Here is a 12214-nt window from a genome sequence, read left to right as displayed (position 1 = left end):
TTAAACCTGAGGTCATCAACCCCTCCCAAAACACCAATGTAAAATGAATAAATTGATTTAGATCAATATAGAAAGAGCACGTGTGTAAAAGTGGCACTTTATAACATGTACTTTGAAAACAGAAATGGAACAATCTACAAGTGTTCTTCAACCTTATTACTAGGTTTGCTTTTGGGTAAACTTTTAGAAATAAACCTCTAGCTTGAACAGCATCTGTGGCACCCTTCAGAGCTAAGAATTCAGGTGTTCACTAATGGACACCCTACAGTGTAAACACTATTACTGTCCACCTCACTAATGTACACCCTATGGTGTAAACACTATTGCTGTCACCCTCATTAATGTACACCCTATAGTGTAAACACTATTACTGTCACCCTCATTTTGCATACTGAACACAGAATACCAAAAACAACTTGTGCTGTTAACTTAGAAGAACCAAGAATCTAATCAAGGCAGTCTGCCACTGGAGCCTTGGTTTTCAAACTACTGGCCTGCTAGATAGACCTATACTTCCATTTTTTTGTCAATTAACTGTGAACTGAGATGTTCAGTAATCTGAAGAAGAATTTGACTCAGCTTGTAACTCTGTTATCAAAGCTCTTGACTACCATTACATATGCTATGCATCCATGCCACTTCCTAGGATGTCACCTTGCTGACCACCAAGTAACCAATCTCTCTGACAAATACAAACAATGGAAGCAAGGCAGACTGAGAACATCTAAAATGGTATCGTTCCAGTGCAATTAAGAAAATAACGCTACCTCAAACATCTATGTTTAATGCTACTGTATTCACAACATCATGATGCTTGCTATACAAGACAGAAAGAAAAAGGGGGAGCAGGTGTAGTGGTACACTCCTATAATCTCAGCACCCAGGAGGCAGACGTAGGGGGGTTTCTAGGCTAGCCTGGCCTACACAGTGGGTTTCAGGATAGCCAGAATTATTATAGTAAGAACTTCTCAAGGAAAAGGAAATAGAAGATACAAGTACTAAAGAAACACAGTAAAATTCTATATAAAACACAAGGATGTAGGTATGGGCTCAGAGTCTTAAAAATCCACCATTTATCAAGTATTTAATGTGCATGAAGTATACACTGGATATTAAGCAAAGGAGAATAAGATGCACCCAATTTTCAAGAAAAATTGTGTGGTTTGGCATGCTTATAAACACATTGAAGATCACATCATGTAAAGACTTGATGTCCCAGGGTGAGAGATTATGGGGGAGAGGGATCTGGGAGAGGCACCATCTCAGAGGTGAAGGGAAAGAGGGATGAAAGGAAGAAGAACCCTGTGAGGGAGGACTGGCAGGGAGGGCAAATTTTGGAATGTAAATAAAATACTTAATAAAATAATAAGATCATATATTCATAGCTTTTTTTTAACAGCATTAGGAGATGATTTTAAACTGGAATACACTGTACTGTACTTACTGCTAAAATGTCTGCCTCTACGGGCAGCAGGTTCAGGAATGCAAAGAGTTGCACAGTCAAGATGGTATAGACTTGTGTGGCGGACAGCATGAGCATCCCTATGGAGAGCAGCATCTTGTGAATCACCTAGGAGATAAGGAAAAAATAACTGTAAAGCCTGGGGCTTTCTCCCCAGGAATAAATCATTTTCCACGTTAATTCCTAACATACAAAAATAACCTTTTAAAATTACAAATGTGCTAATATTAAGATTAAGACATATTTGGAAGTCAGGCATTGTAGTGCATGCCTTTAATCCCAGCACTCAGGAGACAGAGACAAGCTAAACCCTGTGACTTCAAAACCAGCTAAGATCTACACAGAGAGGTAGAGGACAACAGGGGTTGCATAGAGAGAAAGAGAGAACTTGTCTTTAAGAAAAAAAAAAGGTATTTAAAAACCAGAGTCTGCAGAGACTAGACTAGGACACTTAGTCAGCATGGGGCTGAGGATGTAGTTCAGTAATAGAGACTGACTTTGCCTTGCAAGCACACGGGTATGCTCAATCTGACAGTGTGGGGGATAGAGGCTACTTCTAATAGTAGCATGTTCACAGTGATTCTATGTTCTTCCTTTAAGCACAAAACAAATGTTTCCCCACAGTGCATGGTTATATCACAACTTGTTAATCAATTCAAATTTTTAGGAACAAGATTACGATCAAATTATGGTATGAAAACATCAACTTTGCTTTAAATTTATTATTTTAACATTTCCAGAAATCTCATCTTTAGTACAATATAAAAATCCACCTACATTTGTTAAATATAAATTCATGTAATTTGAGGTAGGCCTCACTGTGTGGCTGGGCCAGCCTAGCATTCCCTATGTAGACCAGGCAGTCAGGCTAGCTTTGAACTCATAAACTTACCCATCTGCAAAGGTGTACACTGCCAAGACCACATGAGTGCTTTTCTTCCTTTGTCTTTTCCCCTTTTTAAGACAGGATCTCACAACAATAACTGATCTACAGCCTAATTTGTAGTTCAGGTTGGCCTTGAACACAGTGATCTGTTGTACCTCTGTCTCCCAAGCGCTGGGGTTAAGGGTGGAAGACACTTGTGCATGTTATATTTACATTAAACAAAGAAAAAACCAAAACAAAACTGGTTTGACTGTCTCTGATCTAGAAATCAAAAATCTTCAGGTTTTTTAACATTTCAGATTTTGTGATTTTTTTTTAATTAGGAACATGCAACTATTTGCAGAAATACTTTAAAAGCATTGAAACACTTCCTAACCCAAGTTCTTTTGGTAAGGGACACTCAATCTTTGCCTGTATCTCCTAACAACCCATAATTTTATTTTCCCTATCTATACCAGAAATAATCCCTACTCCCCCTTGCACTCTTGGAACCAAGTGAAATTAAGGCAAACCTCCAGTTCCTCTGTATCTTTCCCTCTATAAACCATCTCCTTCGCTGTTAAAAATAAGAATAAAACACAATTGCGCATCTGATTCTCCCAAATCATTCAGGTTTCTATCATATGGCAAGTCAAAATACCAGGACAGACCTGAATATTACACAGTAAGATCTTTGTTGGCAATACTCAATCAATTTATAGTATAGATTTTTATGAATAAATGAGGACAAAGTTTACACAGACAAGAGATTTTTATAATGAATTGTTTCATTAAATACCACCAAGTTATAGAGAATCACCTTTAATGATACTGAGTGGGTGCTCTTGGTGGGGCATGGTACTGAGTGGTCTTGATGAATGATTCAGATTGAACATCTCAATCTAACTCACACACTGAAAGCAAATACCTATAGTTCTTGAAACACCATTTTACAAAGCCATTAGCATCATCAATGACAACGTGTTAAAGTTGACTGGTAGTTGACAGAGCCTTTGACATGAAGGGTTAGTGGGAAAAAGGGGAGCCAGCTAGGAACATAGAATGACTGCTCACAGGAACAAGGAAAGAGAAATGTTCTAAACTATATCTTGGTGTTACACAATCATATAAATATATTAAAATCATTTCACTGTATGTTTAAAATAAGCTTTAGACTATGAATTTTACGATAAAAATCTTCTAAGTGTATAACTTTGCCAAAATTAGGTCTTAAGGTAAAATATCTCTGGTGTGTTATTCAGACATTAGAATATATTCTACCTTCTAAAAAAGAACTTGGATTTCCAGAAGTTGCCTTCTGATGCGGCATGCACATTCCTATGGCCCCTCTGAATTTCACCATGGTGTGCAATGTTCAGGGTCAAGGGTCCAGAAGGTGAGGGTACAGCCTATCAGCCTCATCTTCAGACATTTGTAAAACACACCTCAGACACAGATATGGCTGTGTAAACAAGTGAGTGTGCTGACAGATTATTGCCACTGATGAGCACGTGAACCTCAAATTAGATAATGCAGAAGAGATTCATTCATAAAACAAAGTCAAGAAAACAACTGGCTTGAACCAAGCTGAACAGAGATAGTGTTTCCAAGTAGAAATGACCAACTGATGAGCTAAGAAGGCAGTACAGGGAGGGCAGTTCTGCAATAGTCACCTTCGCCTTCTTTTGATGAGCCTTATGTTATCATCAGGTGACAATAAATGCGGTGAGGTTGTTTCATTGAAAATATTGGATAAAAAGTATGAATATGATGCAAATGTTAAATTTGTGTATGTGGGAATATACGTAGCTTTTAATGAAGAAGGTTCATTGTGCTTCCTAGTTGTAGCAATTTGACACAAGCTAATGCCATCTAAGAGGAAGGAACTTCAATTGAGATAATGCCTCCCTAAGGTCATGAGACTGGGCTGTGGGCAAGCCTGTGGGCAATTTCTTAATTAGTGATTGATTGGGTAAGGACTAACCCTTTGTGGGTGGTGCTATCCCTGGGCTGGTGGTCCTGGGGATCACCTATTCTGTAAGAAAGCAGGCTGAGCAAGCCATGAGGAGCAAGCCAGTAAGCAGCACTCCTCCATGGCCTCTGCATCAGCTCCTGCTTCCAGGATCCTGCCATTTGAGTTCCTGTCATGACTTCCTCCAATGATGAATAGTGATGTGTAAGTATAAGCTAAAAAAAAAAAACCCTTTCCTTCCCAAGTTGTTTTTGGTCATGGTGTTTCATCATAGTAACACTAAGACTTTCGTGATTGAGAAAGCACCAAAGTTTTTACATTTAGTTTAAATCAGCGTTGCTTAACCAGGAAGCCTTCTAAAAGGATCAGGTAACAGGCTAGAATCTTTCTTCTAAAAGGATCAGTTAACGGGCTAAAATTCTTTGATGGCTCCTCCTAGCACTTAACCTACTGTGTAAAGATAAATGCAAATTGCCAATCATGTTTCTAAGCAACATTCAGGTAAATACAATTCTTCACTAGAGAAAAGCGTTTATGTGAAATGACTCTATGCTTGCTATAAAACCTTTTATAAGCAAGGTACAATGACAAAAGCCTGTAGCCTCAATTTCTTAGAAAGCTGATGTAAAAGGATCGTTTAAGCTAATAATTGGAGACTAGCCTGAACTATAACACAGTGAGGCCTCACCCCTCAACACCCACCTTACACCCACAGTCCCTATCCCAGTCTTGTAGGAAAAAAGAAAAAAAAAAAACTTGACATTAAAAAAAAAATTTCTTAATCTTTTATGATCATGATCTTCAAGGAAACCTGGAGGCTAATCAAGGGGCTGTTAGGGGAAACTGATCCCTTCAAATACTGAGATTTCCCACAGCAGATCTCAATGGTTTAATTCAGGTCCAGTCTGTGCTGAGGACGGACGACTTCTACATAAGCACATATGGTCACACTGGTACACTGTGCTTCCAGTTTGTGTACTAGAGTGGAGTACAGTGCCACCCACATAATGCCCAGGTGGTAGGACGCATCTGAAATGCCAACAGTGAAGGAGGGGAGACAGGCAGGTCCTAGGGCTCGCTTGTCAGCCTTCCCTGCCAACCCATGAACACCTGCCGAAAAAAAGCAAATAAATAAGGCAGCAAACCATACAACACACAGAAGTCAATCTCTAGACTCCACAGTAAACTCACAACACATCCATACACATAATGCATACATCCAAACAAGGAAAACTCTAACAAATCAAATTCAAGGACACGTTAAAATGATGTAGGCCATAAAGGTTCATTCAACATATGCATATCTGTAACTATAATTCAGCCCGTGAGCGAGAATAGAGACAAAAACCCCTCTGGAAGAGCATGCAGTGCTCTGAAACACTGAGCCATCTTTTGAGCCCCCAGGACCATTTGTAATCACAAATTAATCTTCTCCCTTCTTTGAAAGAATTCTAATAAACTTTAATAGTGGTTTTTATCTGAAATCAACTTCCTGATACAATACAATGTTTTCCAATTCTCATATTTTCTGTCTAGTTTATACTATATCTTACCTAAGAAATATCCTTGCAAAAATATCTTGATTCTAATCTACAATGGTTTACTTCTTCCTAACTTCAAAAGCTTATGAGAATTAGAGGAAATGTAAGATAGATGATACATACATACATACATACATACATACATACATACATACGTGTGTTTTAAGACTTGACAAGGTGCATGTCTTGCTTAAAAATCATGATTTCTATAAAATTTAATAGAAAATAAAACAAATACAGCACAACGTGACAAAATGAGGAAACAGCACAAGGTTGTTAAAAATACAGAAATCACCCAAGCATAATACTCATGGCTATAATTCCAGCACTGGAAAGGCAAAGGCAGGAAGATTGCTACAAGTTCAAGACCAGCCAGGGATGTATATATCATCCCTGGCTAGTGTGTGTGTGTGTGTGTGTGTGTGTGTGTGTGTGTATACACCTTGTCTCAAAAAATTCTTTTTAATTCTAAATAGAATAAAATATTTAAATATAATGAGAAAGATGGACTACAACACAGTTTCATCAAACCAACAATAAAAAGACAGTTCAGAGGCATCAAGGACAGTGTAGCTGTGATGGTTAGCTTTAACTGTCTACTTGACAAAACCTAAAATTACCTAAGAGTCTCAGTGAAAGAATGTCTATAGTGAACTGGCTTGTGGGTAACAGAGAGGTCTCCCAGAAGGCCAGTCTCATTTTGATGTCATATGCTATATGTAAAACTTTATCATTTTAAACAGAGTTCAGTAACTATATTTTTACTGTCGAGCACTTAACCACTGCTGTGTTTTTCTAGAACCTTCTATCCTAACAAAATGAAACTGTAGCCCCTAGCAGCACTTCATTCTCCTTTTTGTCTGAGATTTGACAACTTAGGGCAGCATATAAGTGGAATCATTCGGCATGTCTTGTGTGAGTGGCTCAATTCACTAGCATGTCTTAAAGATTGTTCTGTGCTGCAGAAGCCTAAAAGCTGCTTCCTTGCCTGGCTGGAAGAGCCCACGGCTTCTACGTGCTGCACGCACTTACTCATCCACCAGTGAATGTGAAATTCTTCCACTTCCTGATGTGTCAGAAAGTTCACTCTGTTCCTTCTTTCAGTTTTTTGGGGTGGGGTGTGATAGATTGCCTCGTTGTAAAAACAGAACTCCTATGAAGATTACAGCTGGCTTTGTTCAACAGTTATTGGTCAGCCCAGACAGAATGTTTGCTGAGACAGCATGTCTCCCATGATTGTCTGTCCTTCCTGAAGCAAACAGTTCAGAAAGGAAAGACCACAGAGTTCCACAGAGTTCCACAGAGCTGCGCCAGCTCATCAAGGTCCTCATTGCAAAGCCCCTCACCCGCCCTGTAAAGGGTCCGGGCCAGACTTCAGACCCCTCCACTGCCATGGGAGGGAGGCTGCCCTTTGCTGTGCACACTAATAGTGCAATCATGTGCTGAGGTCAGACTGTTCTCTTTCTGCGTTCAGTCTCTTTACTCAGTGCTTAAAGTCTCCTGGGCACAAGTCAGAAGTAGAACTTCAGAGTCACGAGTTAACTCTGATGTTTCTGAGTATTGACCCATTTTTTCACACACATATGAGTCCAACACATATTAGGAAAACGCTTTCTTGATCCAGCTTTAAAAGTGTATTCCATGTGATTACTCATAAACTTCTTACAGTCAAAGGACAATGTATAGGTCAAACTAGACAAGATGGAAATGTAGGGGCAGAGAGGCTAACAGAAACAGCCTTCATAGTTCTCTCAATGCCACTGTTGTCATCTGTACTGCGGTTGTCAACCCCAGCATGAGCCACGCAGAAATGAGGAAGAAACAATTGACAATGAAATGTTTTCATGGACACTGACATCTTGAGCACTAGGGAAACATAGTAGAAAATCCTGGTTTTGTTGGTTATCAAAATATGCACAGTGTACTTCAAAGTATCCATCTCCCAAATCAGAATGTTCTATTTTTATGATTTTTCACACAAATGTCAATCCGACCACTGTAACATTGAAGGAAACCTGGATTTTATGCTAAGTGCTGCATTAAGGAGTGACATTCCCTCTAGCCCTCTCTGCAGCCTTTAAAGTGGAACATAGGAGAAAGTGGCTGCACTCTCACTCAGCTTCCCTATTTTAGGGGACTTCCCTGTTTAGGGGATTGAACTTCTCTATGTGAGCACTAACAGCAACTGACTGAGAAACGAACAAATTTGCTCACTCGTATCCCCACCTTCATCCCTCATTCATTAATGTGCAGTTCTTAGATGGAAACCAATATGGCCAATGATCTCCAGGGAGTTTGGGCATAGAAACACGACCTCTTTCATACTGTTAATGGTGGCAGACTGTCACACTTCAGATCATATACCACTGCCATTGTTACAACCCATTTCTTCTTTAAAATGAACTTTGATTGTGTGTACTTGGGGAGAGGTGGCCACAGAGGCCAAAGACGACAGATCCCCATGCAGCTAGAGTTACTGGGAAGTACCAGCCACAGGATGTGGGTGCTCTAAGTGGCTGACCCCTGCCCCAGCCCTATACCCTGCTGCCTTACAGTGTCCCCAGCTATGTTCCTGACCTTGTTTTCAGATGACAGACTCGCCCTGGCAAGTGTTTGCCTTCAAGTTTACACATCTGCTGGGAGGCACCTCTTTAATCTCCTGCTTCTTAAATGCTCATTGCTTCCTATCGTAATTTTTAATTCATATTTTTATTGTTTAATGTCCTTAATTGCTGAAAGAATATGTACTTCTCAAGAACATCAATATTTATTTTACAGATGTGTAAACAGTGCCTAATAAATATTAGGAGCTTAACATTTAAGAAAACAAATGTGTATACCACTTCTCTTGAGACTAACAATGAAACCTCTAAACGCCACTACCTGTTAACTGCTTTTTACAAAGTTTTAACATGTTTATATTAAAACTCTCTTATTCAAGGCTCAGTAGGAAAGTACCTGCCCACCTGCCTCAGAGGCACTGAATCCCCAGAGCCACTAAAAACAAATAAAAACCTGTTTTTATGTTTCCATTAAAGGCAGGTGTGGCGTTCTGAACAGTAGTCCCAGCTACTCAAAAGAATTCAAGACCAACATAGGCAACACAGTGAGATACTATCTCAGAAAGATTTTTAAGTGAAAAATGTCTTGTGAGTTTATTAAAAATGTGCATAAGTATACATACATTGAATATTACGGATGGCTCAGCAGTTAAAAGCAGTTGTTGATCGTGCACAGGACCCAGGTTTGGATCCCAGCATCCTTGTCAGATGGCTCACAACCCTCTTCCAGCTTCCCTCTTCTGGCCTCTGAAGGTACCTGCACACATGTGTACACATATGTACTCTCTGTCACACACATACATATAAAATAATTCTCTAAACATTATGAAACAAAATAATCCACGAACATGTTAATTCCGGGTGGTGGGTCTTTATATCATTTTTGGTATATTCTTCATCCCTATTTACATGGCTCAAAGTAAAAAAATCTCTAAAGTCTATTTATGTGCCATATTCTAAAGACTAGACTACATGAACCCTAATAAACCTGCCCCCACCACCTATTCAAGGGTTCTATTTTTGCACAATAGAGAAAACAGTTTAAATGAGCAAGCAACAGAGCTCTTAGTTCACTAGCCTAACTTAATATTCGGAGGGGATATAATTATTCCTTGTGAAGTAAAATGTGCAATTAAATTTTTTTTTGGCTCTTTTTTTCGGAGCTGGGGACCGAACCCAGGGCCTTGCGCTTCGCTTCCTAAGCAATCGCTCTACCACTGAGCTAAATCCCCAACCCCTTGAGCTAAATCCCCAACCCCTAAAATGTGCAATTAAAAAGTGAAGATTTATGGCCCAGCACATGATGGTATTGCCTTTAATCCCAGCACTGAGGAAACAGAAGCAGGTTGATCTCTGTGAGTTCAAGACCATCCTGGTCTACATAGAGAGTTCTAGGATAGCCAGGCTACATAATAGTCTTTGTCTTAAAAAAATCCAAATAACGATGGTGGTGGTGGTGGTGGTGGTGGTGGTGGATGTGGTGGTGGTGGTGGTGGTGGATGTGGTGGTGGTGGTGGTGGTGGTGGAGGATGTGGTGGTGGTGGTGGTGGATGTGGTGGTGGTGGTGGATGTGGGGTGGTAGAGGTAGAGGTGGTGGTTGTGGAGGTGGTGGTGGTGGTGGTGGATGTGGGGTGGTGGTGGTGGTGGTGGTGGTGGAGGTGGTGGTGGTGGTGGAGGTGGTGGTGGTGGTGGAGGTGGTGGTGGAGGTGGAGGTGGTGGTGGAGGTGGTGGTGGAGGTGGTGGTGGAGGTGGAGGTGGTGGTGGAGGTGGTGGTGGTGGTGGTGGTGGTGGTGGTGGAGGTGGTGGTGGTGGTGGTGGTGGTGGATGTGGTGGTGGTGGTGGTGGTGGATGTGGTGGTGGTGGTGGATGTGGTGGTGGTGGTGGATGTGGTGGTGGTGGTGGATGTGGTGGTGGTGGTGGTGGTGACTCAGGTCTGTAGCTGCTAGAGGTTGCCCATACCCCACGGAGGACACATAGGCAGCACTAATTTTACTCAGTGGAATTGGAAAAAAAGAAAAGGACATGACAGTGGGAAAATGACCTGTTGAGGGGGTTCTAGGGAAAATATGAGGAAAGCTTTAGTGAGTATGGTCAAAACTGTATACATGTCTGAATAAATAAAAATATTTTAATATTTTTAAAAATCAAGCAAAGGACAAATCTTGAGCAAATAATTTCTCCATTATGAGTGTTTAATTACACACAAAATATTCACTTTTTAAAAAAATTACTTCTGTTTATATGTATGCATGAGTGCTTGCCTATATGTATGTGCACCATATACATGCTGTTATTGCCCACCAAGGCCAGAAGTGTTTGGGGAGGTTAGACGGTGCAGCCTTGCTAATCACTGGATTCACACTTTGAGATTAAAAGCCTTGTGCCACTTCCAGTTGTCTTCTCTGCTTTGTTTGCAGTTGAAGATGTGAGTGAGCTCTCAGCCTCCATTCCTGCTGCCTGCCACTTGCAGCTATGCATTCCTGCCATGCTAGACTCTTACCCTTCTGAACCATAGGCCAAAATAACCCTTCCTGCCATGAGTTGCTCTAATCATGGTGTTTTATCCCAGCAATAGAAAAGTAACTAATGCACTGGCAGGAACTAGTACACAGGTGAGTGATGGGCACTAGGAACTAAACTTCACTCCTCCGTACGTGCACAATGGTTGAACCACTTCCCCAGTGCTACCCCTAAAATACTCTATTCCATACAGTAGTTCTAACAATGAGTAAGACTGCCACAGAGAACGAAAGCAGCAGGCACATGCATCAGTAGACAGCATGTCTCAATCAGCTACAGTCCCAAGCTTAGGTAACTGTGATGCCATGGTCACTGGTATCCCAATCCCAACTGGCAAATGGCTCAGCACGCAGACCCAAGAGTAAACAAAAGCAAGCAAACAAACAAACAAAACCACTCAGCTTTTTTAGGTCTTCTGAACTACTCCAAGTACCAATTTTGTTCCATCAGTGAGTTATATCAGGATACAGAAACCATACAATACACTAAATTATGTATGATAGTAAGTATAAGATACAGATGTACAGAGCAGGAGAGTGGGACCATCAGGCTTGAGAAAACCGCTGAGAATAACAGACATGTTTGTCAAATTCATACTGTATAAATATGCTATACAAATGTTTCATAGCTATATAAATGTTAGTGCTTACCAAAGTACACATGCACTACCTGCAAGTGTGTTCAATCATGAGTCACAACTCTGTTCTTAATAGTTTATGAAAAAGATAACCAGAAATGGCCTTTAATCCAAGCACCTAGGAGGCAGAGACAGAGGCAGAAAGATTTCTGTGAGTTCAGTGTCAGCATGGCCTACATAGAAAGTTCCAGGCCAGATATAGATACCAGTGAGACCCTGTCTCAAAAAACTAAGTAAATAAATAAATTATGATAAGAGGTTAAGACTGACAGCCCCAGAAGGATAAACATAAAGGGGGATCCTTCTCCAAAGCTGGGGTCCAGTCCTCAAATGCATATGGTGGAAGAAAATTAGGCAACAGATAATTTCAGAAGGTGGTCCACACAGGGCTGATTCAAAGCTGTCAGGAAAGCAAGACACAACCAGAGTCTCCAGTCTAAGCAAGGAAATACTGGTGTGCAGAGATCATCAGGGAATTGCTGCAGAATACCTATTGTTATATGCAGTATTCATAAGATGTGGCTAAAGAATCCTCACTTACTAGGCCTACACAGACCTAAGGGCCTTGTAGAGTTAAGGGCCCTGACAACTGAGGCCTGCATACAAGCAGAAACCCTGGAGGACATCACCTGCCCTCACACCCACCTACCTGCTGC

At 40.8% G+C, this 12214-nt stretch overlaps 1 protein-coding gene across 6 annotated transcripts in view; it reads right to left on the bottom strand.

Annotated features, from left to right (window-relative positions):
* Positions 1 to 12214, bottom strand: part of Rnf13 (ring finger protein 13) — a 120652-nt gene that overhangs the window by 96745 nt on the left and 11693 nt on the right. For 3 of the 6 annotated variants that reach the window (XM_087633611.1, XM_087633615.1, XM_087633598.1), the window contains exons 2-3: positions 9025 to 9158; positions 1445 to 1570 (exon numbers count right to left, since the gene is read on the bottom strand). In XM_087633611.1, the coding sequence (XP_087489737.1) occupies positions 1445 to 1558 (114 nt within the window). In that variant the 5' untranslated portion in view covers positions 1559 to 1570; positions 9025 to 9158. 6 annotated transcript variants of the gene reach the window in all.

Source organism: Rattus norvegicus, chromosome 2, assembly GCF_021556685.1.
Source record: "Rattus norvegicus strain SHRSP/BbbUtx chromosome 2, alternate assembly SHRSP_T2T, whole genome shotgun sequence".
Taxonomy (NCBI): domain Eukaryota; kingdom Metazoa; phylum Chordata; class Mammalia; order Rodentia; family Muridae; genus Rattus; species Rattus norvegicus.
Note: the sequence above shows the minus strand (reverse complement) of the source record. Positions and strands in the feature narration are given on the sequence as shown.